We start from the raw sequence: 27,935 nt of genomic DNA on the forward strand, positions 1-27,935 counted from the left end.
TGCTCCTCTTCCTGGGGGCAAAGGCCGTCAGGCAGTTTGCGTCTAAAGAAACGTGCGGACTTCAGCCATGGCCGGGGCTGGATTTGAGTCGCTGGAGCGGTGCTTGGAGAAGCATCTGCCACTCGCAGACCTGCAGGAGGTCAAACGCATTCTCTATGGCAAAGAGACCAGGTGTGGGGCCTAGACTGGGAAGGTGGGGGACCTTGGGGCCAGCGGGTGTGGGTCTGGGGGACCAGGCAGAGTGCTTCAGAATCTGAAGGGCTCTGCAAGGGCGGTGGTGAAGTACTGAATTGGCGAGCTGAGACCCTGGGAGGTCTAGATGTGACAGCTCTGGGAGCTCAGGGTTGCACAACCGAGAGTGAACTTTACAAGCCCAGAGGGAAAGGACGGTTTTTACTCTTTGTGCTTTCTCTGTGACCACCCAGCTCTCTTTCCCAGCTTCCAGTGACTAGCTTCTTCCCCAGAGCCAGGCCTGTCCTCTAGGCGTCTGTCTGGGTCATTACCTCCTGTCAGAGCCCCCAGCCCCTCCTTCCTGCAGTGACCCAGCCTCTGGCGGATCCTTGGAGGGAGAGGCCTCTGAATCTGGCGAAGGAACTTTTCCCACTGGCAAGCCACAGGAGTTAGTTCCCGTGCTCAGAGCAAATTTTTTTCACTCCCAGGCAGCTGTGTGCATCACTAGGACTTTCTGAGGGCAGTGCACTGCTGGACGCTGGGCATACAGAGCTGGAAGACACTTCCCCTTCCACTCTTGTTTCTCTTCAGTCCACTTTTCTCAAAGCAACCAGAAGATGTAAATCATATCCTGCTTAAAACTCTATCAGGGATTCCCACGGCCCTTAGAATGTAATGCAAACTCTGACCCCATGCAACTCCTGACTAAACGTCCTTCCACTTTCTTGCCCATTTGTGGGCTCCCGCAATCCAGCCAGACTGCGCACTCCCTGCCCTTGTGGCAGTGACCTTGAGGCAGGAACCTGATCAGCTCACCTGAAACTGGAGGGTGTTGATTGGATCAGAGATTCCCAGCCACCAGCTGATGTGGAGTTCCTGCAGGGAGGCCAGACCTCAGAGTCTCAGGTGTTTTCACAGCTAGTGGATGGTAAAGGTAGAACAGCTGCCTTTCAGGGTGGGCATGGTACAGAACTTTGTCCAAAAGGGCTCTTTGTACCTAAAGAGGGGTGCTTGGGACTGGATGACCTTCAAGGCCCCTCCAGTGTGCTCATGCTGGATTACTGCTTCCCACCGCACGTGTAAAGGCTCGTCCCGGGGGAAGCCTCTTAGAATTGAGGCTCCTAAAGAAGGTGTCCTGAAGCAGGGGGTGTCTCAGGGTGTTTAAGGGTGAGGTGGGCATGTTCCACTGGGAAAAGACAGAGCTCGTGGGTGTCAGGGAGAGTCTTAGGAAAATGGAAATAAGTTTCCCACATAGGGGACTGGCTGGGATCCATTCTAGAGCTCAGAGTAAGGACTGCCTTGTAAAAGGGACTTTGTGTGCACATTTGGATCGCTCCAGGGTGGGGAGGGATTGGAATGGGAGGTAAAATGGGAACCAGATTCCATTAATCAGTGACCACCAGGCCTCTTCCTGGGGCTTCGCTCACAATAACTGAGTAAGTGGTTCCCCTTTTCCATTCTTTCTCCTTTTCGCTTTTCTTGGTTCTGTTCCACCCAGAACTGAGCCCTTCCAAGCTTCACCTCTAGGGTATAAACCTTTGTACTTGTGATTGAGTGGGATTTGGCTATGAACAGGCTGCAAAGTGAAGATAGAAAATTAGTCATTTAGGGACTTCCCTGGTGGCGCAGTGGTTAAGAATCCATCTGCCAATGCACGGGACACAGGTTCAAGCCCTGGTCCGGGAAGATCCCACATGCCGCAGAGGAACTAAGCCCGTGTGCCACAACTACTGAGCCTGCGCTCTAGAGCCCACGAGCCACAACTACTGAGCCCACGTGCCTAGAGCCAGTGCTCCGCAACAAGAGAAGCCACCACAATGAGAAGCCCGTGCACTACAACGAAGAGCAGCCCCCACTCACAGCAACTAGAGAAGGCCCACGCGCAGCAACAGACCCAATGCAGCCACAAATAAATAAATAAATAAATTTATTAAAAAGAAAAGAAAATTAGTCATTTAAAACTTCTTCTGTTCACTTCTCGTGGCCTGACTCGGGCATGGCTGCCTCTATGAATGCCTGGTGGACCTGAATCCTCAGTCCCTCCCCTGGACTCCCCCTTTGCTCCACACAAGACCAGCTTCCCACCCCAATACTTGCCACGCCCAACACAAAGATGATGCTTAGTAAATGTTTGCTAAGTGAATGAGCTAAATGGGCCTTTGCCTGTGCCAGACAGATGAAATCCCCAGAGAACATCAACTCTCAGTTTTAAGACAGCCAGAACCACGAAACATTTATTCATTCAACAAACATTTATTGTTTATTTTTGTCTTGGGCCCTAGAGGTACAAGGATGAGTTAGCCACGGTTCCTACTCTTGAGGGACTTTCTGTCTTTTGATGGTTGTCCTACATCATGGTTCTGAAGACCAGAAGTACAAAATCAAAGTGTTGGCAGGAATACAGTCTTCCAAAGGTTCTGGGGGAGAATCCTTCCATGCCTTTTCTAGTTTCTGTGGCTTCTGGCATTCCTTGGCTTGTGGCAGCATCACTCCAATCTCTGCTTCTGTCTTCACTTGGTCTTCTTTTCTCCCTGTGTCTCTCCTCTGGGCGTTTCTTAACCCATCACTGGATTTAGGGCTCACCTGGGTAATACAGGATGATCTTATCTTGAGATCCTTAATTACATCCACAAAGACTCTTTTTCCAAATAAGGTCCCATTCACAGGTTCTGAGCATTAGGATGTTGGACATATCTTTTGGGGGGGGCCACAGGTCAGCCCACTACAGAGACTCTGCAGAGGTGGGCATCAGGGTGGGGGGAGGCTGGGTTTGGGATTGTCCTAGAGATGGTCATTCCAGGTGGAGGAGTGGGGGCAGAGTAGGAATCTGGGGGTCCCAGTGTTAAAGGGGCAGAGGAGGTGGAGATTTTGTGGGAGACTCCAGAGGTAAGGATGCGGGGGGGACCCTAGGGCCAGTATCAAGGATGCTGATCGGGACAGGGACAGAGTGTCAGGTGGCTCAAGGAGGTCTGGAAGGATAGGGTCAGCAGGGAGTCCACTGGCTTTAGCAACCAGTAGGCTGGTGGTTCCAGAACAAGAGAGGCCTGTGTAGAGCACACTTCCCTTCTTTCTTTTTTTTCCTGTTTTTTTAATGGGAGAGACTCAAACAGCTGTCATGGTGAATGTGGCAGGTCTGCAGGAGACAGGGAGAGATGTCCGAAGTGGGTATATCGTTAAGTGAAAAAGGCATGAAGGGACTTCCCTGGTGGTACAGTGGTTAAGACTCCGTGCTTTCAATGCAGTGGGGCACAGATTCGATCCCTGGTCAGGGACCTAAGATCCCACATGCCGCTTGGCGTGGCCAAAAAAACAATAAAAGCATGTAAATGGAAGAGCAGAACATACAGAAGGACAACTTTGTATGTGTAACACACACGCATATCGAAAAATATTGGAAAGACACATAAGACATTGTTGAGGGCGTTGTCTCTAGGTTCTGAGATGGAGGGGAACTCATTTTACATTTTCCACTGTTTGATTTTTTTCCCCCCATGAGCATGTGTTTCTTTTGTAACAAAGCTCTGGTTTAATTATTTAAAACACTGATGGTAAAGAGCCATTAGAGGGGAAAGAGAAGTTCCAGAAGCGAGAGCTTGCCAAGGAAGCTGGGGCTGGGCTCCCTTGGGCAAGGTCTGCCTTGACCTCGCTGGAAAGGGGGGTTCCCGGGGGAAAGGCCAGGGGATGTGTGGAGCCAGGACAGGAAGTGATGGGCTTTCCTCCTTGAAGTTTTAGGTGAGGCCACCAGGGTGGGGGCCTTAGTATCAGGATGAGGGGCAGAGGGGCAAGAGCCAACTATGGGGACCAAGGGAGGGTTGGGGGCAGCACAGAGCCCCCTTTGTGAGGTTGTGGCCCATTTGCTGGTCTCCACCATGGCTGGTCGGTGCCACACCACATCCTTGAGCCAGGCCTTTGGTGGACACAGCACATGGTTAGAGAATGGGGCTCGAGGGCCAGTTGGGTTCTCCAGGATGAAGCAGGCAGGATTGGGTGAAGGAATGCCAGGGTAACTGGAGGGCGGGGAAACCTTCAGGTAGTGGCCAGACAGTGGGGGGTGCTGGGGAAATGTAGAGCCCAGAAGGTAGTGGAGGCCTGGCCTGCATGGCCTAGGGGACGCGTGTCTGCAGGGAGCTGGGGACAGGGATGGGCATGGAGGCAGGGAGGCTGAGCATCGTGGAATGACAGGGCTGAGTGTTGAAGGTAGAAACATGGGGAGAGCAGACAGCTGCAGTCAGTGGGTGGGGAGAGTTAGCCAGAGGATGAAGGACCCCTTCCAGGTGATGGTTACAGCTGGGCTTGCAAACCTGAGGCGAGCTTTTCCACCTGATGTCTTCCTGGTTGACGGTAGGCCTGGCTGAGGACGGCCTACCAGGACCACTCCCAAGGGGAGCCGGCCCCCAGGCCCTCCTTCTTGTCCTGGCCACCATGGTGACTTGTCCGGGGGAGTGGGGGCGTCTGCCTGCAGGTGGGGGACTGTCTCTGAGGCAGTCATGGCAACAGGAGGCACAGTGTGGGCACTGCTGCTATTTCTAACCTGCTGAAGCGCACGGAACCCTGACTAGTTGAAAAGCAGGCTGATTGTCAGGGGCGGAACCCAACTCCGAGCTGTCAGGGCCATCACGGGGAAACTGCCTGGCAGGGGGCGGTGGCAGGGGGCTCAGGCTGACAGGGCTGTGATTTTGAAAGAAATGTCTTTAAGAAAGTGGTTTAAAGTAGGAGAGAAATATTGTTAGATAATGGTTGTCAGGTTATTTTTTGATGCATTCTCTGGGTATTTCATAACCACCATGCCCCTAGATGGTAAGGCCTTCCTGGCTGGGGGCCCTGTCCCATGCCCCTGCGGGTTTCACCCCTGGGCCAGGCACAAAACAGACCATGTGGCCCATGGTCACTTTGGTGGGAGGTTTTATAAATAATCCACTTGCCTGTGTTAATAAATCACAAACAGGCATGAGCCCTTCAGCCTTTGGTCTGGACATCTGGGCCCCGCCACGCTCACCCAGCATCGGGCAAGGAGCTGCCCTCTCCCCTGGTGGGAAGCAGGACAGGATGGGGTGGGGGGGGTCACCAAAGACTTGTAATCCTTAGTGGCAAATGGCCACGGGACCCTCCGTCTTGCTGTCGTCCTGGCCTCTCTTCCTAGCCGGCTCCCAGCCTCCTTCTCAACAGCTCCTTTGTCTCATCACGGCCTGCCGCAGCCCCCAGGCTCAGCACGGCCCTCTGACTCTAGTCCACAGACATTTTTGGGAATCTCTTCCCTCTCTCCTGTGCTGCCTGCTGAGACCTCAATTCCTGCCACCACCCCCCACCCCCCGATTTCAGCAGCTCCAGCATCAACCTCGTGACTAGTTTCCCTGCTGCCCCCTCCCCACTGCCCTCCTCCACCCAGCCTGACCATGCCGCTCCGCTCCCGGCTCCAGTCTCCCCAGGGAAGCCCGTTCTCCACCCACCGTTCTCCACCCACCGGGCCCAATTCTCCAGCCCCGCCCCAGCTTCCCACGTGTGGCCGCGTGGGCCTTCTTGCCGGGATGCACCCACCTCTTCTCTGCCTGAGGAGTGACTCTGGAGGGTCATTAAATGCAGCAGACCTCAGGCAGATCATGTCCCCTCTTTCCTGCCTGTTTAGGAAGCTCGACCTGCCCAGCAGGGCTTTTGAAGCCGCCTCCAAAGGGGACTTTGAGCTGCAGGGCTATGCCTTTCAGGCTGTGGCGGAGCAGCAGAGGAGGCCCCGGACCGTGCGCATGGGGCTCGTTCAGAACAGAACCCCCCTCCCCGCGGACACCCCTGTGGTGAAACAGGTTTGGCCTCTTTTGACTGTAAATACATAAACGGGCAGGGGGCTGCTCTGTGTTTTGAACTCGATCTTGTACCCGGATGGTTGCCCAGCGGCTCTGCCCTGGCCCCCCCTTCCTTCCAGCCGTGTCACTTGCTTTTCTTTCTCTTCTGGCTCCTACCCTTTCTCTGCCTTCCTCTCACTCCTCACTATTCTGTCCACCTTCCTTTCCACTTCCTCTCCTGTGATCGAGCTGAAGTTCTGTTTACCAGTTGGGAGGGTGCCCCTGTGGCTCACGCGCTCTCCGTGGAACTGCCTCTCGGGCTCCTGCCAGCACACGCCAGTCAGGACCCATCTGTCCACCGTGTGTCCCTCTGCCTGGATCCTAAGATCCCCAGACATCGGTCAGATTGTGAATATGTCTCCTCAGCCCAGGTTGTCAGGTCATCGGGGGGCAGGGATGCTGTCATCACCACCCCCCAGAGCCTAGAAGCACGCTTGGCACCCAGCAGTCATCCACGGGGCCCCGTGCACGCAGTCCCTCGAGGGAGACCAAGCGTCCATCAGGAAGCGTTTGTGGTCTCTGGGTTTTCAGCCTGGTTCCTCTGGTCTGTCTTTGAACAAACACTTCTGAATGTCTCCTGGGAGCCAGACGTCATGCTGAGCACAGAGAACTTGAGGACACTGCTCCCAAGGAGCTCGTGGGGTCATGGGAGTGACAGTGGAGGAATATGACAGCACAATGGGAACAGCGCCTCCATAGGGACACACGCAGGCCGGGGAGAATACAGGTACCCCGATTCTCGGCCCCTTGCTGGGAGAGCTACCCCTCTGTGGGCAACACGTGTTGTGGATAACACATTCAGGGAATTTTGGGTGGGGAAAAGGAGCACATTCTGGCAGAGGGCACAGCTGGGAAAGGCGAGTCATTGGAAGACACGATACACATGGGAGAACAGAAGTGGCAGGACAAGGCATCCCCGAAGCTGTGGATGCAGGACGTCGTAAGTGGACTGGGTCCTGGGGGGTAGGGGGCGAGGGAGCAATTAACCCAGGGGATGGTTGTGGTGTGTGGTGGGCCCACTGAGTGTGGCCCCTCTCGCAGTAAGCGCTCACATCCTCACGTCCTCCGCTTAGCAACCCCACGAGGTGGGCGGCGTTCTCCCCATTCTCCAGTCAAGGAAACCGAGGCTTGGCGAGGCAGCATTGAGTGTGTGTGGGACCCCAGAGCCTCTGCACCGCCACCTTTGACTGTAGACTTGGACCCAAGGACAGTCCAACATACCAGAACCTCCCACCCTCCTTGTCCTCTTGCAGCCGGCCACGTGGTGGTTGAGTTCTAAAGATGGTCTCAACCAACTAATCCTCGCTGTTTAAATTGCCAGGTCACTGCCCTGCACAGACGCATCGAGGCCATCGTAGAGGTGGCTGCCATGTGTGGAGTCAACATCATCTGTTTCCAGGAAGCATGGAGTAAGTCTCTCTCGGGGTGCTTTCTCTGCTGCCTTCAGTGCTGTCTTATCTCCACGTCGCCAAGAGTGTCTGCTGCTTGATTTCTTAAAATCTCCTTTCTTTTCTCATCCATAGAAAGGTTCTTTGTCAACAACACCAGCAACCCCAGAACCCCAGCCTTCCTCCTTCTCACGTGCCTCAGTCTCTCATCTGAGCCTCGGCCTTCCTTCCAAACTTGAATCCGTTTACTCCTTCCTCTCACCTCCTTACCTCTGCCCTGATCCAAGGCATGTCAGCGTCTCCTCAGCTTCTGTAATCACCTCCAGCTGGTCTCCTCCACTCTGGCCCCTTCTAACTGGCTGCCCACACCTTCTAGGAAAGAGCTGTATGAAAACTTTGCACTGCATCATCTGTTCCTCCCCATCTCTGCCGGGCTCTGCCCTAACCTTCTGATACTTTACTCCGCTCCCCTGAGGCCACTGCGCCCGCTGTTCCCTCCACCCAGAGCCAGAGCTGGAGCTGGAGCATTCCTCTCCCCTGGCCTGTAACTCTGCTTGACCTTCGGATCTCAGCTCAGAGCCTGCCTCCCCGTGTAAAGTTGCATCCCTATTAAATACTCCTGCTACCTTGTACCTCTTTATTTTATTTTTATTTTTTTGTCATAGTTATACACATTCATGGTTTAGAGTCAAATGGGTCTACAAGGTCTGTTACCAAAAAATAGCTATCCTTTTCCCCAGAGGCAGCTACTTCTTCTCTGAGCTGGTTCTTTTGGAATTTACCTTTGCTTGTGTTGCTGCTTCCTAATTTTTCAGTTTTGCATCATTTATTGACTTCCCATGATGGAAGGAGACAGTGTAGTCCTTTGCCCTCTCCTGCCCCCTCTACGCACATGTACCCTTCCTGGTCTGTCCCCAGTCCATTTGCTACCAAGATTCAAAGGAAATCGCTTTGATTTCTTTCCCTGAATAGCTTTCTGTTTTCCCTGGAGTTTGCTTTGTTTTCTACATGCTTACCACAAAGTCTACCCCAAACTTTCTGCTGGTTTCCTAAATCCCCCTAAGAGGTTTAGACATATGAAGTAGTTTATCGGTTTCATCTCCTCACAGAAATCTGTCCCAGAGCCTTCTGGCTGCTCTGTTCTGAATTGGTTTCCCCCTCTCTGCCATCCCAGGACTCCCCTCACCATCATCCGGCGGGGGGGGGGGGGGTCCCTCTGCCTTGCTCTTGTGTTTCTCCTATCTCACAGCTTCCTCTTTCTTGCTTTTCCCCCTCATTTTGGTTGAGTAGACTGTTTGAGACCTTGCACATCTGAAAATATTGCTGGATAGTTTGATTGGGTATAGAATTCTGGGTTAGAAAAAATTTTCCTTCAGAAGTTTGAACACTTTGCTCCGTGTCTTCTGGCTTTGGGTGTTGTTGACTAGTCTAAGACTATTTTGATTTATGCCCCATTGTATGTGGCCTGTTTTTCTCTAGAAGGTTGTAGGATCTCTTCTTCTCCAGTACTTTGAAATTTCATAATGATGTGCCATGGAGTGTATCTATTTTAATCCATCCTTCTAGATACTTCAGTGAGTTCTAACAGTCTAGAAACTTGAGTCTTTCAGATCTAGGAGATGTTCTTAGATTGTTTCATTCGTGATTTTCTCCCCTTTTTTCTCTCCTCTTGTTTTGATACTCCTTGCTGTTAGGATGTTGGAACTCTGGACTGGATCCCTCATTTTCTTTTGTATTTGTGCCTATTTTTCATCTCTTTGTCTTTTTGTTCAATTTTCTGGTAGATTTTATCTAATTTGTCATTCAGCCTTCTAGTTAGTGTTTTGTTTTTGCTGTCATATTTTGAATTTATGAGAGTTCTTTTGGTCTGAAATTTTCTATTTTATCACATCCTGTTCTCGTTTTATAGTTACAATATCTTCTCTTATCTCTAAGGATATTAAGTAATATTTTTTTTTCTCCCTGCATGGTTCCTAGTTACTCCAAGTTGGTCTCCCCGCTGCTGCCCTGATTACTTATATTTTAAGAATTGGGGATTAAAAAACTGATTGCAAGCTCTGAGTTTGTGGGAGGGGCTCCTCCACTGAGTTTCATTATAGGATGACCGGGTTTAGCTGTTTGTTAGGAAATCGCCTATGGTAGTATCTTTGGGTCATTCTTTTCAGGCTGGTCAGATTCCCCAGAGAAAATTCATCTAATCTCCTGCCAAGAGGAAAGGACAGGAGTCCAGTATGCTTATGTTTAGTTAATCCCTTTGTTTTTATCACTCTACTCACCTTTGTCCTGGGTTCCCCAAGGCCAGAGATCCTCTGTTTAACTGTCTCTAGAGAGTGAGCCTCTAGCTGGGGTGGGAGAGGCTCAATCCAGCCTCTTGGAGTGGAGAAGGGATCTAACTTCTTAAGTAGACTTTTGACCAATCCTACTTATTTGTCGCCCCTCCCTGCGTCCCCACCTTCAGAGCTGCATGGTGCCTCTGGCTCCTGAGCTTTCAAGGGGTCTGTGATGGAGAGTGGGGTGCTTCCTGGCCTCCTCCACTGCGGGGGGGACTCAGTGTTCTCAGATTCACTAAGATATCTTCCGCCTCCCTCGGCTCTCCAGCCTCCCATGTTTTGTTGTTTTTGTCCCTGGCTCGTGCCTCATCCCTGTGGGTTTATACCTGTACACAAAAAACCCTTTACTCTCATTTGGTGGGGTTTCAGGAAAGAGCAAAGGAGTGCGTCCCATCTGCCACCTGTACCCAGAAGTTCATCACGTTCTTCACATTTCTCGTTATACGTGTACTCTTGTGTGATGCTTTTGATTTGTCTGCCTCTTCCATTAGACTGTAAGCTCCACGTGATCAGTGCCTTGGTGGTGTTTATTTTTCCCACCCCAATCCCCACCTCTATTTTTTTTTTTAATTTATTTATTTATTTTTGGCTGTGTTGGGTCTTCGTTTCTGTGCGAGGGCTTTCTCCAGTTGTGGCAAGCGGGGGCCACTCTTCATCGCGGTGCGCGGGCCTCTCACTATCGCGGCCTCTCTTGTTGCAGAGCACAGGCTCCAGACGCGCAGGCTCAGTAGTTGTGGCCCACGGGCCTAGTTGCTCCGCGGCATGTGGGATCTTCCCAGACCAGGGCTCGAACCCGTGTCCCCTGCATTAGCAGGCAGACTCTCAACCACTGCACCACCAGGGAAGCCCTCTATTTTTTTAACATTAAAAAAATTTAATTGTAAAATATGCATACTATTACTATTGGTAAGTGTACAATTCAGCAACATTAAATACATTTGCAAAATTATGTAACTGTCATTACCATCTATACCCAAACCTTTTCATCATCTCCAGCCAAAACTCTGTACTCCCCTTCCTCTTCCACCCCTGATAACCTCTATTCTACTTTCTGTCTCTATGAATTTGACTACTCTAGGGGCCTCATGTAAGTGGAATCCTACAGTATTTAGCCTTTTGTGTCTGGCGTATTTCACTGAGCATCATGGTTTCAAGGTCCGTCTGTGTAGTTGCATGTGTCAGAGTGTCCTTCCTTTTTATGGCTGCATAATATTCCATTGTTTGGATGGACCACATTCTGTTTATTCTTTCCCCTACCCAGATTTTATCTTTAGTGACTTGAATAATCCTTGGTACATGACAGACACTTAAAAATATTTATTGGATGGTTTAACCAACTTCTCTTTCTTGGATCTGGAAAACTCCTGCACATCCATCAAGGCCTAGCACGGGCACCCCCTCCTTTGGGGGGACCCTGGGGACTCCCCTACACAGGTTCCCTTTCAGCTCCCGTCTTGGCTGGCAGCTCCTGAGGGCAGGGCCCGGTCCAAGTCTGAGCCTGCCTCGTGGAGTGTTGGTTCAGTGAATGTGGAACCCCCTTCCCCTCTAATTTGGAAACTGTAGTTGGAACTTCACAGCCGACCTCCCCCAACCTCCCTTCCACATGCTTCTTTTGAAAGTTTGTTTACGTTACAGCAGTTGTGAAAACAGGAAAAGAAGCCATTAAAATGGAAATGGAGAAATTTGGAGAGCTTAGCAAGCTGAAATGAAATCGGAAAGGGAGGTTTTATTCTCTTGGGGCATTTGAGTCTCTCCTAATGCTCTGAAAGCTGAGAGTGAACAACGGTCATTAAGGATTGTTCTTTGTTATCAACAGCTTTCTTGTTGGCTTCCTTAAAATAGCTCATCCATCTTCACCGATGGCGCCTGGGGAGTCTTGATCCTGGTGCCAAGGCCCCCTGGGCTGGTGCTGGCAGAGCCTGCTGCCCACTTAGCTGCCTCCATGGGCTACCGCCCTGGCGGCTGAGATGGTGGTGATGCCATCATAGCACCAGGCTTCCAGGGACTGGAAGGAATCTGGAGGCTGGTGCTTCTCTTCTCTGTGAAATGAGGAGTCACACCAACTTCGCAGGGGTATTGGGGACATGCTGCCTATTACCAGGCCTGGCACCGTGCTGGGCCCATGGCCCGTGTTTGGAAAAGGTTGGTTGCAATTATTACCTCCAAACAGGCCACACAACCCATGCAGCAACCAGGTGGTCCTCGCCAGCCACATCACACAGCTTCCTACAAACCTTCCCTGCACTCTGAGTTTCAGAGTGACCGGAACAGTAGCAAGCATCTGGAAACATCCGTTAGGCTAATCCTCCTAAAAGAAATGGACTTGGGTTATTGGGAGGAGGAAGATCTAAAGAGTACAGTCGTCCCTCGGTATCTGTAGAGATTGGTTCCAGGACCCCCAACCCTGCAGAGACCAAAATCCAGGGATGCTCAAGTCCTTTATATAAAATAGTGTAGTATTTGCATGTTACTTACGCACATCCTCCCATATACTTTAAATCTTTAAATCATCTGGAGGTTACTTGTAATACCTAATACAGTGTAAATGCCAAGTAAATAGTTGCCCGTGTGTGGCAAATTCAAGTTCTGCTTTTCGGAACTTTGTGGAATTTTTTTTCAAATATTTTCCGCCTGCTGTTGGGGGAACCCGCAGATGCAGAGGGCCAACTGTATGCGGGATTGGTCCAAACAAGGAATTCAGTACCCCAAATCAAGAAGAAAAAGACAAACAGCTCAGCAGGAAGTGGACCAAGGTTACGGACAAGATCATCTGGAGGATGAATCCAGAAAGGCCAGCAACCATGTGGCCAGGTGCTCCACCTCACTGGTGACACGGAAAACGCATGTCTAATCCCAGTGAGATCCCAGCTCACAGCATCAGACTGGCGGGTGTGGATGCACGTGGCTGAGGCTGTGGAGCAGTGGGACACACTCAGCCAGAGGTCCCTGGTGCCTACCCCCATCGCAGCCCCCTCCACCCCACAAAGGAAACTGCCGTTGAGAATCTGGTGTGCATGGCATTCTTTGAATTGTTACTGCGTGTATATGTACCTGCTTTTTTTTTTTTAAGCAAACAAAAATCAGTGAGTTAATGAAATTTCCTATTGAATTAGACCCCTAGATGGTGGCATCTAGCCACAGGTCACAGAAATAATGCTTTTATCCTTGGGGAGTGCTCAGCCTACCCAGTGGTTCCCAAACTTCTGATGGGGTCATTAAATGAATGGCTTTTCTTGTTCCTGAGCAAGCCTCAGTCCCTGGGAGGATGAACATTCCTATGGTGACATGTGAGGGTCCCAGCGCCATCCTTGGTGGCCCTCTGACGCTGTCCCCAAGGAGCCTTGGTTGTGCTCTTAACCAACCAGCAGATTGGCCAGCAGCTCGGGATCTGCTGGTTGGGAACAGTTTCTGGCTGTACCTTTTGCAAAAAATTTTTAACATATATATGTATTGTTAAAATTGTGGTAAAATAGACATAACGTAAAATTTACCATTTTAACCGTTTTCAAGTGCACAGTTCTGTAGCATTAAGTACATTCACATTATTGTGTAACCATCGCCACCATCCATCTCCAGAACCTTTGCATCTTCCCAAACTGACACTCTGTCCCCCTTAAACAACATCTCCCCATTCTCCCCTCCCCCAGCCCCTGGCACCCACCATCTACTTTCTGTCTCTGTGAACGTGCCTATCCTAAGTCCCCCATGTAAGTGGAACCATATAGCACTTGTCCTTCTGTGTCTGGCTTATTTCAATGCGCATAACGTCTTCAAGGTTCACCCATGTTGTAGCAAGTGTCAAACTTTCCTTCCTTTTGAAGGCTGAATAATATTCCATCTAATGGATGGACCACATTTTGTTAATCCATTTGTCCACTGATGGACACTTGGGTCATTGCCATCTTTTGGCTGTTGTGAATCATGCTGCTGTGAACGTGGGTGTGCAAGTATCTGTTCAGATTTCTGCTGCAAGTGTTTTTAAGACCATAGGAAGGCCATTTGGCCTCGCCTCTTATTCTGCCATGAAGCCTAAAGGGGAGGTGTCCCCACAGCCAGGGATGGGCCTCAGAAGGCAGGCCAAGGCTCTTGGGGCTGGGGTCTCCTGTGGAAACCCTCCCCCACCAGGCCAAGGACCCCCTTCAGAGGCCATGAGCTTGGATGTGATTCTGACCTTTCTCCTCTCCACAGCTATGCCCTTTGCTTTCTGTACGAGAGAGAAGCTTCCATGGACGGAATTTGCCGAGTCAGCAGAGGATGGGCCCACCACGAAGTTCTGTCAAGAGGTAGGATGTTAACCTACCTTTAACTGTTAACTAACCTCTGGCAGCGGCCAAACACGGGCAGGTCACAAAGAGAGGCCGCAGCTGCCAGAGGTGGCCCTTCTCCGTGGAAAACGCGCCCATTTGGCTCTTGCTTTGCCAGGTAAGAATAGATAAGACTATTTACTGCCCCTACCCCCCCCCCTTTTTTTAAGTGTATTTTCTTTTTTTTTTTTAATAAGTTTATTTATTTATGTATTTATTTATTTATTTTTGGCAGTGTTGGGTCTTCGTTGCTGCGCGCAGAATTTTTCTAGTTGTGGCGAGCGGGGGCTACTCTTTGTTGCGGTGCACAGGCTTCTCATTGCGGTGGCTTCTCTTGTTGCGGAGAACGGGCTCTAGGAACCTGAGCTTCAGTACTTGTGGCTCGTGGGCTCTAGAGTGCAGGCTCAGTAGTTGTGGCACACAGGCTTAGTTGCTCTGTGGCATGTGGGATCTTCCCAGACCAGGGCTCGAACCCATGTCCCCTGCACTGGCAAGCGGATTCTTAACCACTGCACCACCAGGGAAGTCCCTAGTGTACTTTCACTTAAAATCAGAGTTTCAGAGCCAGAAGGGCCCTTAATGGCTTTTTAAGTGAGGGGGCTGCAGCCCACGGAGGGGGTCCTGGAGATGACTCCCGTAGTAGGGTCTGCAGCTGGCAAGTGCGGCGCTGGCACTCGGGGACTGACGTCAAGTTTGAGTCTGTGTCCAGAGCTCTGCTACCCCACTTGCTGTTCACCTGAGTTATGGAAGCATCTCTGCATGGCCCGTCTCATCAGTGTAGAAACTGGGCTTCCTTTTTCTTTATTAAAACCTCATAATACATGTTCTATGATCCCATTTATATGAAATGTCCCGGATAGGCAAATGCTTGGAGGCAGAAAGCAGATTAGTGGTTGCCAGGGGCTGGGCGGGGAGAGGGGATGGGGAGTGACTGCTCATGGGGACAGAGTTTCCACTTGGGGTGTTGAAAATGTTCTAAAATTAGTTTGTGGTGTTGGTTGCACAACTCTGAATGTACTGAAAACCACTGAATGGCACACTTTGAAAGAATGGACTTTATGCTCCGTGAATTGTATCTTAATAAAGCGGTCATCCAGAAAACCCCAATGACATTCCAAGAGGTTACGAATGGTGACTTATGCTTATTCTCACCTCGAAAAAAATAACTCCTTTCATTTCTCCAATGTCGCATTTCAGACTTTCTACATATACTTAAGGGCTTTTGGAGCAGAACTGTAATCATAGTGATTCTATCAATACTGAGTTGTGATTCCAAACATCCCTGTTCTCAGGCTGTAGGGAAAATTCTCTCAGCCACCAGATTGTTGATTCTGTGCTACGAGGCAGGAAGTGATTGCAGACGGCGTGCCTGAACCAGGGTGGGAGGAAGGAAGAGCAAAGGGAGGATGGGGATGAGCTGGTCCCAGGGGACCCCTGTCTGCATCGAGGGCCCCGGGACCACAGCTGCCCCCACGTGCTCGTAGCATCCCCTTCTGCCCGCCGTGCCATCCCTCTGTTCTGTCATTAAGGTCAGAAGTAGCAACGGGCTGGTAAGAGCTGATGACAAATGACCAGCTGGGGCTGCTCATCCTGGTCACCAGATCCTGAACTTCTTATTTGAGACAAAAGGAATTTGGTGTCAAGAGTTATGTTTGGTTTTCTTTCTGGGATTTTTTTGTATAGATGAAACATATGATTTATTTTATTTTATTTTATTTTATTTTATTTATTTATTTTGGCTGTGCCATGTGGCATGTGGGATCCTAGTTCCCCAACCAGGGATCAAACCCACACCCCCTGCCATGGAAGCGCAGAGTCTTAACCACTGGACCGCCAGGGAAATCCCTTTTTTCTTTGTTATTATGGTTAAGAAACACATAACATAAAATTAATCATCTTAACCATTTTTAAGTGTACAGGTCAGTCATGTTAAGTATCTTCACAGTGTTGTGAAGCAAACCTCTAGAACTCTGTCATCTTGTAAATCTGAAACCCTCCACCCATGGAACAACCCCCTCCACCCCCAGCTGCTGGTGCCTGACGTTCCACTTTCTTTCTGTGAATTTGCCTAGCTTAGATGCCTCACATGAGTACACTCCTGCAGTGTTTGTCCTCTTGCACCTGGCTGATTTCACTTGGCATAACGTCGTCAGGTTCATCCATGTCAGGGATGACAGCCATGTCATCCATAGGCCAGGATTTCCTTCCTTTTTAAGGCTGAATAATAGTCCATTGCATATATACACCACGATTTATTTAGATGCTTGTGTTGCTTCCACCTTTTGGCTGTTGTGAATAGTGCTGCTCAGAACATGGGTGTGAAAATCTACTTTCCTGCACGGTTGCTGGTCCTATGGTAACTGTGTTTAACTCCACCAGGAACGCGGCATCATTTACATTCCCGCTGGCAGTTTAAGAAGGTTCCTGTTTCCCCACATCCTTGTCAACGCTTGTTACCTTCTTTTTTGTTTTGTCTTGTTATTGCCTCTGGATCTGAAGGTCTATGGGAAGTGGCATTAAGTCTTGCTTTTATTTTATTTGTACTGTAGGGTCTGTGATCTTTGTATAGGGCTCACAGGGTTGGAAAACAAAAGACTTAGCTCTCTGGGCACCCTTTAGAATTAGGAAATCAGCCTTATCCACACTAAAAAGGTCCCCAGGGCTATTTTCAATATTTCAGAAATCCTGATATAACCCATACACCCTCTCATTAGGGTTGCTAGGCTAATTGAAATTTCAAGTGATTTAATTCTGACTAGAATTATTTAAGTTTAGACCGCTTAAGAATAGAGAATGGGGGCTTCCCTGGTGGCGCAGTGGTTGAGAGTCTGCCTGCTAATGCAGGGGACACGGGTTCGAGCCCTGGTCTGGGAAGATCCCACATGCCACGGAGCAACTAGGCCCGTGAGCCACAACTACTGAGCCTGCGCGTCTGGAGCCTGAGCTCCGCAACAAGAGAAGCCGCGATAGTGGGGGGCCCGTGCACCGCGATGAAGAGTGGCCCCCGCTTGCCACAACTAGAGAAAGCCCTCGCACAGAAACGAAGACCCAACACAGCCAAAAATAAATTAATTAATTAATTCATTAAAAAAAAAAAGTAACAAATGTTCAAGTACAATTGGTGTCTTTAAAAAAAAAAAAAAAGAATAGAGAATGCATTTCACCTATTAGCACAAACGTGGCATATAGTAAATGCTAAAGTGAATGAATAAATAGTTATTATTCTCACTGGTATCAGAAAGAGAAAAAAGACTAATTTCAGTTATTTTGGGTATATACCCAGAAGTGACATTATGGGGTCATACGGTAGTTCTGTTCTTAATTTTTGAGGAATTGCCATACTGTTTTCCACAGCAGCTGCACCGTTTTTACACTCCCACCAACACCGCACAAGGACAATGCTGGTTCCTATTTAGCTAAGCTTGGGCGTCAGGACAACTCTGGCATTTAGTCTTCAAAGAACAGATGCAGGGAGAGCTCAGAACCCCGTCTAACTATCTAGGAGGACCATTAGATTCTTCCATAAAAATGTTATGACACTTGATTTGAAAATAAGACTGTGCCGTACTCATTTTTCCAGCTGGCGAGGAAGCATGACATGGTGGTGGTGTCCCCCATCCTGGAGCGAGACACGGAACATGGGGACATCTTGTGGAACACAGCCGTGGTGATCTCCAACTCTGGAGCCATCCTGGGCAAGACGAGGAAAAACCACATCCCCAGAGTGGGCGACTTCAATGAGGTGAGCTGCCCCTTGGATGACCAGCACAGCTGCAGCACAGTGTGGCAGCAGCGCTGGGGGCCTCCCTGCACTGCACTGCGTCACACAGGTGGATGGGATGCAGTGGGATTCCCGGTGAGTCCCAAACGCCTTTAGTGCAGAGGGCTATTTTTTTTTAAATATAACCTGATTTGGCTTCCTGGGATTTTTCTTTGAAGTAATTCGTATACAAATTAAAACCAAAATCAATAGTGCACAAGCGTGAAATGATTCCCGTGGCCCCTTTCAGGCCCTGAGCTCCTCGTCCGTCACAGTCTAGTTCTTGTTTGGTGGGGAGAGGTCCTTGTCCATGGCTCCCATGGGGTCTGAGTCAGCCACGTCCACGTGTCGGGTGACAGCAAGGAATGTGTGTCTGTGCACAGGTGTGTTAGCTGGGGCTTGGTGCCCGTAATCAGGCTGTAAGTCAGGGGAGCTGTTCTGATCAGTTAATGCCCATCATGGGTGTGTAGGTGGAGGGAGGTGGATGTTTGAAGGAGGGAAATGAACTCCACCTAATCCCTAAGATATGAAGTCTGAACTTGATCTGCAGTAAGTACAGTTGTTCAGGATGTGATATCCCCATCCTTCGCCGCCCTGCCTGATTGTGGGGGTCCCAGCCACTCTCAGGCTGGTCAGGCAGATGAGAAAGGATGTGCAGAGCTAGCCAAGGCCCTCTGGGGAGAAAGAAGAAGCCAGCGTTCCCCAGTGACAGCTGGAGGCGAGGGCGGGAAGACGTGCCCCTCACCTGTTTACCCTGGGATTAATCTTTAGCTCCCCACGGATAGTGACGGGCTTGTCTCAACGCACCAGGATCTGCTCCGGCGTCCACCCTGTGTGCACATCCTGGTTGCTGCCCGACTCTGACGAATTTTGAAATTAATGGGAGGAGGCAAAAGGCAGGAAGCAGATCTGTGTGAGACCCTGACCAGCACCCCAAGGGGGCAGGCGGAGAGGCAGGGTTGGCAGGACTGTGTCCCACCTGCCTGCTGTGCAGGGACGTCCTTGACCCCAGGCAGGGTGCCCAGGGAGCTTTGTGGAGAAGAGCACTTTCAGAGTGGGATTCTAGTCTCATATTGGCCTTCGTTAGCCGGGCAGGTCCTGTGTCCACTGGGCTACGGTGTGCCCCCCAAGCAGGGTGAGAGCTGCTGTGGACGAGCCCCCGTCCCTTCAGCTCTAACCTTCCGATGGGAACAGGTGGTTGGTGAGGACATTGACCAACTTGTGTTAACACTGACCACACACCTCAGCCTCTAGTTGTACCATGATTGAAACCTCACCAAGTTTATCTTTGAAATACTGTGGGAAGTTGCTTTGGGGACTTTTTAACATGCCACAAAAGAAATTGTGGGTAAGTGCTCAAGCCACGGTGATTTCCCCTTGGGTCAGCTTGCTGTTATTGTGTCTGGGTTTTCAGATTTTGGGTTTTTTTTTAAGTGGATTGAAATTTTGGAACTTAAAGTAGAGTCATACCAGGAGCATCCCTTTTGGAGTATGGGTGACATTTCATTTTCTGTGAAGTCTAAGGAAAGGGAAACTTGGCAGCTCAGAGGCATCCATACATGACCCTTTGTCTTCCAGTCCACATACTACATGGAGGGAAACCTGGGCCACCCCGTGTTCCAGACTCAGTTCGGGAGGATCGCCGTGAACATTTGCTATGGGCGGCACCACCCCCTCAACTGGCTCATGTATAGCATCAACGGTGCTGAGGTCATCTTCAACCCCTCGGCCACCATCGGAGCACTCAGGTCACTTGGCACAAGGGACTTGGGAGGTTTCTGGGGGCAGGCTGCAGGGGGCGGAGGCAGGTTTGGGAAACAGCAGGCAGGTGCGACCACCAGGTTTTCTGAACCCTGGGATGGTGCCAACTTTTCTGTGAAAAAATTCTCCAAGTGTCAATTACGATCCCTCCTAAAGAGCTGTGCTGTACTGTAAAATACCATCCTTGGCTACGATGGTGTCTCAGGTAATAATAATCTCCCCCATCGCTGACAGGATTCAGAAAAGCTCCCCTTCTAAGGGGTCTGGAGCATCAGAGGTACCTGGCCAGCTTCAGCTCCCCCTCCTGTCACAGCTGTGCTCCTGGGGGGTTGGGAGGTGGGGTGACGAATGAGGAGTCCTAAGTCTCCTGTCTGCAGAGTCCGGAGCACGGAGAGCAGACACCCGGACGAGAGAAGGGGCAGACGATGGGTCGGAGCTGAGAGCGTCCTTAAGACATCAGTCAGGTGGCTCTGAAACCTGTTTTTAGCCAACCAAGTGTTTCCTTCTGATAACACAGAACCCGTGTTTGGGTGTTAACCTCACCCCTGAGTAGATAAAGCTGTTGTGACCAGGGTAGAGGGTGGGCCTGGCAGCCCTGAGCTCCTGGGCAAGCCCCGGGCCCCTCACTGAATAAGAGCAGGCAGCTGAGATGACCCAGCACGACTGCACTTCCGCTGCTTCTCTCTCCCCAACAGCTGAGCTTCTGGGTGGTTTCCAGCTTTGCATCATCAACAAGTACCAAAGCTCTAGGAATTTGTGTGCAAATATCTCTCTCCCCAGCTCACTTCCTCCAAAGCAGCATTCCTGGGTCGGGAGGTGCTGGCTTTCTCTCTCTGTCATCGGGGCAGGGCCGGGAGGGGGAGTCCCGGTCCCCACGTGGGGTCAATTGGGGGAGTTCTGGGGGGCAGCCTTGAGTTCCCTGTCAGCCCACCCCTGTCATTCTTGTCCTCGCTCTCCATGAAATTTCAGTCAAATTTCTTCTAAAAGTCAGGATGTGACATTCACTTTGCCTTTCTCTTGAGCGTGATGCCCCCTCCACAGCGTTAACTTCCCTCCGTGATCTGATCTGCACAGCAGGTCCCTCACAGAACACAGACCCCCCTCTGCTACCCCAGACCTGCCACCCCATCCATGCACCCCATCTTGTCTGAGTCTAGGGGGGGCACCGTCAGGCAGAAGGGGACACTCGAGTCTTGGATCTCCCCTCAGAGAATCTCTGGGGGCCTCCTGGCAGCGTGGCCACTATGACAACGTCTGTTGGCAGTTGCGACAAAGGGTGATTCCTGGTCGTCGGGCCACCAAGCCTGGGCAGAACCTCTGGGTCCTAGAGCAGCCCCTCCTGCCGGCCATGTGTAAGACATCCAGCAAGCTCCAGCTCCCCAGAGGGGTCCCTGGAGGATCCTGAAGCCAGTGCCCCACCAGGTACAGCTGCTGTCAGGCCGGGCTGGGCACAGCTGTGTCCTGGAATCAGATGGTCACCTCTCCAACCAAGTGCCCCCAGGCTTTTATCAGCCCCAGTTAAGAAAACAGAAGCACCTCAACGTAATACACACGTGTCCTCGGCTTATTAAAAGTTATTGATCTTCCTTCCTTGGCCAACAGTGGTCCAACTGGTGCCCTCCAAGGATGTGGTTCTGCTGGCAGTTAAAACTCTGACAGGTCTTTCAGAAGCAGTATGTCTCACAAGTTCCCACAGTGTCCACACCTTGACCAGATAATTATAGTCTGAGAACCTTAGCCTGAGGACGCATCTGAGAGAGGAGGGGAAGGCTGCCTGCCTGAAGATGCTCATGGCAGCATGATTGATTACAAGAAAAGCTGGAAGGGAGAGAGAGGTCAGAGTCAGGTCAACGCCAGCCCGTCTCTTCCATGGGTTATCGTACAGCCACTAAAACAAATCTTCATGGAGGTACTGCAGCATCATGATGAAAGCCTGTGAGCAAAAAGGTGTTTCCAGGCTGGGATCAGAACTCTGCAAAGACTGAGGATGGTCGTAGAGTGGGGGAAAATTACAACAGGTGGTTCACTAGGATGGTGCAACTCTGAGTTTCTTAAAATACCGAATGATTATTTGTAGAATTGATGGCAAGCACGATGCCAGGCAGATCCCCCCCAGCTGCGCACAAGCATCGGCTCACAGCTTCTGGAAGCATCCATCCCCTTCTCCGGCATCTCCCACCTTCTGTATCAGAGCCCCCCAGACACACACACACACACACACACACACACACACACGCACACGTGCACATGCACAGATTGGAAGGGTATCCTCATTTGTGGGTCCCACAGTTCCAAGCACCCAATGGAAGCAAAGTGCTTTTTGATGAACTGAGTCATCCTGACAAACTGTGCAGCCGTGTGGTCCAGGATTTCTACCATGTATGTGTGTTAATAGGAAAGCCGCCATCCCCACCCCTCGATGCCTTCCCCTTCCCACTGTGATTATTTTTAAGGGCTTGTGTACACCGCGCTGGGAAAGTGGCAGATGTCCCCATACCCCCGCCGGGCTCTCCACGATTCCCGCACGCCCTGGCTCTCACGAACCTCCAGCTTCCTTTCCGTTGCTTGTTTTGAGAGCCTCCGTTTTATTGCCAGCTGTGGGTTTGAGTCCTGCACTCCGCACCCTCCCTGGAGAACTGCAAGAACGATGTTTTATGGCACTCGCTCTGCCACTGTCTGTTTAATTCCCGAAAATGTCATTGACGGGTGTGTTTCTGTAAAAATCCTTTCTTAAAAGTTTTGTCAGCTCGGCTTAGCAGCTGGAGGGGGGAGAAAAGCGGCAAAATGAGTCCCCTCAATCAAGCCTGTGATTTTTTTTCTTCCAGACTCGTGAATCCTCCTGAGAATTAGGCTTGTGACAAGCACCCACCCACCCCTTCCACCTACTCTCTGGTTTAAACCAGGTGCATGCTGACAGGAAGGAAGATTCCAGGGCATCCCGCTCCCAGTCACTCAGCGTTTCTAAGTGGGCATTACATCTGTCAGTTCAGAATCCTAATCACCTTGCTCCTCAGACAGATAATTAGTGACAAGGAGGCCCATTGAATCCTGTGGCACATTTTCTTTGGTGGGCTGGGGAAGGACAGGGTGTCTGGTTGGGGCGAAGTTTCCCACCCTGTCCCCCCTTGGCAGGTGCTGGACTGAGGGAGGCCTGCAGCTCAGCTGTGCCTGTGGAATGACTCCTTCCCGGGCCCGTAGGAGAACCAGGGGGCCTCGGCTGCGAGACTCAGGGTTCAGAAGAGGGAGATGGGGGGGCACTAGGAAATGGGAGCCAGCACAGGGGAGGCGATGTCCACCTACAACCTAAATTCCTTTCAGGTGTACTCTGTTTGCTAGGTCTGAAATCTCCCCCTGTAGAGAATGCTTTGCAAGGCAGCACAGCAGGGTAGGGATTGGGGGACACGCTACACACAAGCCACCAGGGCCCCAGCTCCCTTCTGACATTTACCAGCCTGGGAAGTGGGTTCCTGACCCCCACCTGGGAGGAGGGAACGAGTGAGAAGCAGCGGTTAAGGGGTTCCTGCCACACAGCCTCCCACCCCCACCCCGCCCCCAGAAGCTTCATCTGCATGGTCTCTGAGGATGTTTCAGAAAAGGAAACTGAGTCAGGATGAGGCTTTGATCCAGGGCTGCTTCTGCTGCGTTGGGCCCTCTCCAAAAGGCCGCTTTGGCTTGAGCCGGGGATGAGCTGGCCTGTTTGTGGGTTTGGGGTCACCCACGGACGCAGTGAGTCTCCCTGGCCATCCCCACCACAGGCCTAGAAGGCTGGCACCCGGGCTGCAGCTCGGGGCCGAGCATCCTCTGAGCCTGGCTGGGAAGTCGGCAACCTGGTTCCTCTCCTTCCGCTCTCACAGTGAGTCCCTGTGGCCAATCGAGGCCAGAAACGCAGCCATCGCCAATCACTGCTTCACCTGCGCCATCAACCGGGTAGGCGAGGTAAGTGCCCGAGGCCTGGCCTCCAGGGAGCCCTCCTGCAGCTGCTGCGAAACCTGCCTGCCATCGGGGCCCAGCCTCTTCAGAGCAGCAAAAGCCACAAGGGAAAGAACTGCTGTTGCTGTGGCCCTGCTGGGGACACCTGGTGTTACACCTCCTCTCTGCATGCACGCACGCCCCACATGCTAGGGTCCCAGCAGGGGGCAGACTGGCTTCTGTCACTTTGAAAGAAAACACTGTCCCTCCCCTGTTTTTGTCTGTTTTGTCTTTGGCTGAAACCATTTTGAAAGGCTCTCACCTCAGTACTGCCAAGTACCCAATTTCTCTCCACCCACCCTTGACCTCACGCACCAAAGGATTCTGACTACAAACACCATATATTTATTGCAAAACAAATCCTCTTCCTCATTCTTACGAATCAGATGTCAAACTCTAATCAGAGCATCTGATCAGTCTGAGAGAACACTAAGTCAGTCTAATTTCTGACAACGTAAAGAAACTCAGTGTTTTAATTAGCCCGTGTATCCCTGTCCCTGCTGGACACGCAGTTTCCATTAGGCTTCTGGAAGCTATTGAGAGCCACGAGCAGACACCCACCCCTGCTGCCTTTGCAGACCCCAGGCTGGGCTTTATGACTCCAGCAGGCGAGCCTCAGACGCCCTCCATGGCCCTGGGAACCACTCTCTTCAATGACTTTCCCTTCTCCCAGCAGGTGGCAAAATCCGGGTCTTCCCCTGGCTGGTCAGATGCCCCGCTGGCTGCCTGCTGGCCTGGGGCTGGGACTCAGCAGGGACGGTTAAGTTCAGGCTGGTCCACATCACTTTAACTCCTAACTCCCTCACCCCAGCCTGACGTTGATGAACAACCCAGCAGCGCCCCCTATAGGTGTGTCTTACCTTGGTTTTATTTCCCAGGAGTTCTTTCCGAACGAGTTCACCTCTGGGGATGGCAAGAAAGGTATGTCCCGTGACTTTCCGTGGGACTGCATGTGAGGGGTGGGCCTCACTGTTTCTTCCCCATCTGCTGCTTCTGGGCAGGGTCTACCCCACAGACTGTGTCTGCACAGCTGTGTCCCCATATGGATCAGCAGTCCTGGCCCTGTGACCACCTCATTCCCTGGATGAGGATGGAGTAGAGATCGGATCAGACTCCATCCCTCCCCCGGGACTAGGGTGAAGATGGACTGAGGTGTGGGGGAGCCCTTTGTGAGCGCCCTGAAATAGGGGTGCATCATCCACCCCGCAGACCTCACTCCCCCCTCCCTTTGTCCTCGTCCACACCCCTCACTCCCCAGCTGTACAAATGCCCCAGAGCCCAGCATGGCTGCCTTGGGTTCCCAGAATCCACAGCTTGTTTTGATCTGAGGGCAGGTCTCACCTCACCTCTGCTAGGAATCTGCCACTCCCCCCCACCCCACCCCCCCCACCAACCCACCTCACCTCTCTGGCCTGGAATGTGGGAGGGGGGCTGCCCCCTCACCAAGGAGGTGTCTGAACTCGCTCATGGTTCCCGCCCTGGGAAGCAGAGGGGGCTGAGGGGGTCTGTCTCCCAGAAGAGCATTTCCTGAAAGGGCTCCACATCCCCCTCAACGTGAGGCCTTGGAGACCTCCTGAGTCTCTGGTCCCACTTAGCTCCCTGCAGGAAAGTGAGGCCAGCTGGGCCCTGCACTGCGCCCACATGCTCCCTACGCACCTTCAGGGTGGCTGTTACCCTGCTTTACTGGTGAGGGGACTGAGGCGTGGAGGGAGGGTAGGGTGACACAGCTGGCACGGCTGGCGAGGGCAGAGCCACCAGCTCACCGTGCGGGGCCACCACAGGAAGCCCTGCAGAACCATGCAACTCCCTTGGGCTATGGTGGCTGATGCTGGAGCTGGAGGCCAATACCTCTACTAGGGTGACCTGTAAAAGGTTCCCGGGGCAGAGGTGAGGGTGCTGAGGGTGACATGCAGCCACTTGCTGGGCCTCCAGGCCCAAGGAGGGAGGCAGGTCCTTGGGACCTTGGCCACCACTGGGGAGGGAGGTGGGGACCCTTTGTCCTGGGAGTCTCTTGGTGCACCCATCCCCCTGCAGAGTCCACCCATGTCTGCCTGAGCTCACGGGGGCCTTGCCTTTGCTCCTTCACAGCTCACCGGGACTTCGGCTACTTTTATGGCTCAAGCTACGTGGCGGCCCCTGATGGTAGCCGCACCCCCGGGCTCTCCCGCAACCGGGATGGGCTGCTGGTCACCGAGCTCGACCTCAACCTCTGCCGGCAGGTGAATGACATCTGGGGCTTCAAGGTGGGTCCTGAGTCCCCTGCTCCTCCGCGTGGGCCCGTCCTGCCCCCAGCCCTGGGAACCGCAGCTGCTGGGGGCCTCAGGGACAGCCGCATGAGGCTACGAGTTGAGCAGAAGGCCCAGTGTCTGCCTCCTTGAAGGCCAGGGCCGGTGCTCAGGGGAGGAACCACTGGGTCAAACGATGCCCAGGCAGCAGGCCTCAATAAATTCTCTGCTCATCTGATTTAGATTCTGGACGCTTTCAAGCAAATTAATCTCAATTTCATTTGTCCAGAGAATAGAGTGGATTGGCCTCGCTAATCCTTTTTTCCTTTCCAGGCATTTGCACTTATCACAAGGTAAATGTGCATGTCTGGCTCTGCCTGTGGCCAGGCCCCAAGTCTAGGCCTTGACAATGGAGGGAAGTGGGTCAAGCGGAGAAATGGGATCCAGGCCTGGCTCTGCCACTGCTTTGCAAGCCCCTTCTGCTCCCGGCCTTAGTACTCCCATTTGTAAAACAAGAGGCTGAACTCGAAGGCCCCAGGTGGCCTTGGAGACCAATACCCTGTGACACCACGGAGTGTAAGTGCCCACCTCCTGGGATAGGGTGCTTGCAGCCTGGGACCCCCCCAAAATACGGCATCTCATCAAGGACACAGATGGAGTTTGCTGTGTTAGTGTCTAGCAGTATTTCCACCAACTCTGCACCCACTTATAAGAAAATCATCAGATGTAGAGAACAAACGTATGCACACCAAGGTGGGAAAGCGGCAGGGGGTGGGCGGGGGCGGGGGTGGGATGAATTGGGAGATTGGGATTGACATATATACACTAATAGGTATAAAATAGATAACTAATAAGAACATACTGTATAAAAAAAATTAAATTTAAAAAACAAAGAAAGAAAATCATACACACAAATGAACATCTCATTGTCAGGACGGAATGACTTTGCCCAGCATATCTGGGAGGGACCAGGACTTCGGATCCAGCCAGACAAGGGCTTCAGGCCTGACTCCCCTGTTTATGTGAGGGTGGGTCCTTGGGCACGTTTCCTGAGTCCCAGATTCTCACTGGACAGAGAAGGCACTTCCCACATGAAAGTCTCCTGGCCTATCTCTCCTCCTCCAGAAGTTTGGATTAATGCAGGATTCCACACAAATTATAAGTTGGAACCAATAAACAGAATGGTTTCTCGTTAGTAACTTTTTGAAAGCGGAAGGCTTCCCAAGCCATGGTGATGGGCATGAGTTCCCGTCAAGGCTTTGGAAAGGAGGGAGGGAGGGAATGCTGGGGTGTGAGCACCCTGGGTGGGCTTTCCGGCCCCACCCCCAGCCTCTCCCAGCCTCTCTGTGTCCAAGATGAGATGCCATGTGGAATGGATGGGCCTCCAGAGCCAGGGGACCAGGGTGCGAATCTCGGCAACTCCACTCCTGGCTCGGGACCGTGACCGGGAGCAGGTCAAGCCCTCCTCCCTCCTGCGTTGGAGCCACCACACCTTCTGGCGGAAGATCACAGAGGTCTTTCAGCAGGAGGGGCTAGGGGGTGTGAGTCATCACCAGCACCCGTGATCTTCGCCACAGCCCCAGAATCGTTGCCAAAAGGTTACATGGGGGTTGTGCCTCTATATTATACTCTGAGACTGTCCTGTCAACCAGCCTTCCTAAAGGATTTCTGTCCCATGGCTGCCCTCCAGTGGCAGCAGGTGGTGGCGAGCAAATGAGGGCGTTTATGAAACGGGAACCTCTAAAGTCTGTGTTTCACTTTCAGATGACAGGCAGATACGAGATGTATGCACGGGAGCTTGCCGAAGCTGTCCAACCCAGCTACAGCCCCAAGATTGTGAAAGAGTAGCAGCCTTCAGCCGCTGCCCACCAAGGAGGGCACCTCTGCCCACAGCAGATCAGCCAGGGCTCCAGGCTCTAGTGTCCAAATTCTCCCTGCTTGATGCCCTGATAGCACTGCTGCCCAGATTGGTTTTAAAGTGCCTGGGTGGGGAGGGTCGAATGAGTACCAGGTTTCCTTCTGTGGTGATGAAAATGTTTGGGGACTGGATAGAGGTGATGGCTATACAACATTGTGAATGTACCAAATCCACTGAATTGTTCACTTTGAAATGATTAAACTTTGTTAAGTGAATTTTAGAAATTCAATTAAAGACAATCCCAGGGACTTCCGTGGTGGTCCTGTGGCTATGAC

At 51.7% G+C, this 27,935-nt stretch overlaps 1 protein-coding gene across 1 annotated transcript; it reads left to right on the forward strand.

Annotated features, from left to right (window-relative positions):
* Positions 1-27,912, forward strand: UPB1 (beta-ureidopropionase 1). Its single transcript, XM_068563086.1, has 10 exons — positions 1-171; positions 5,795-5,966; positions 7,327-7,414; positions 13,912-14,006; positions 17,608-17,769; positions 19,366-19,535; positions 23,403-23,484; positions 24,396-24,438; positions 25,606-25,760; positions 27,507-27,912. Exons 1-10 carry the CDS (start codon positions 68-70, stop codon positions 27,588-27,590), a joined length of 1,155 nt encoding a protein of 384 aa, XP_068419187.1. The 5' UTR covers positions 1-67; the 3' UTR covers positions 27,591-27,912.
* Positions 27,913-27,935: the final 23 nt, after the last annotated feature.

This window comes from Eschrichtius robustus, chromosome 14, assembly GCF_028021215.1.
Source record: "Eschrichtius robustus isolate mEscRob2 chromosome 14, mEscRob2.pri, whole genome shotgun sequence".
In the NCBI taxonomy this organism is placed as follows: Eukaryota; Metazoa; Chordata; class Mammalia; order Artiodactyla; family Eschrichtiidae; genus Eschrichtius; species Eschrichtius robustus.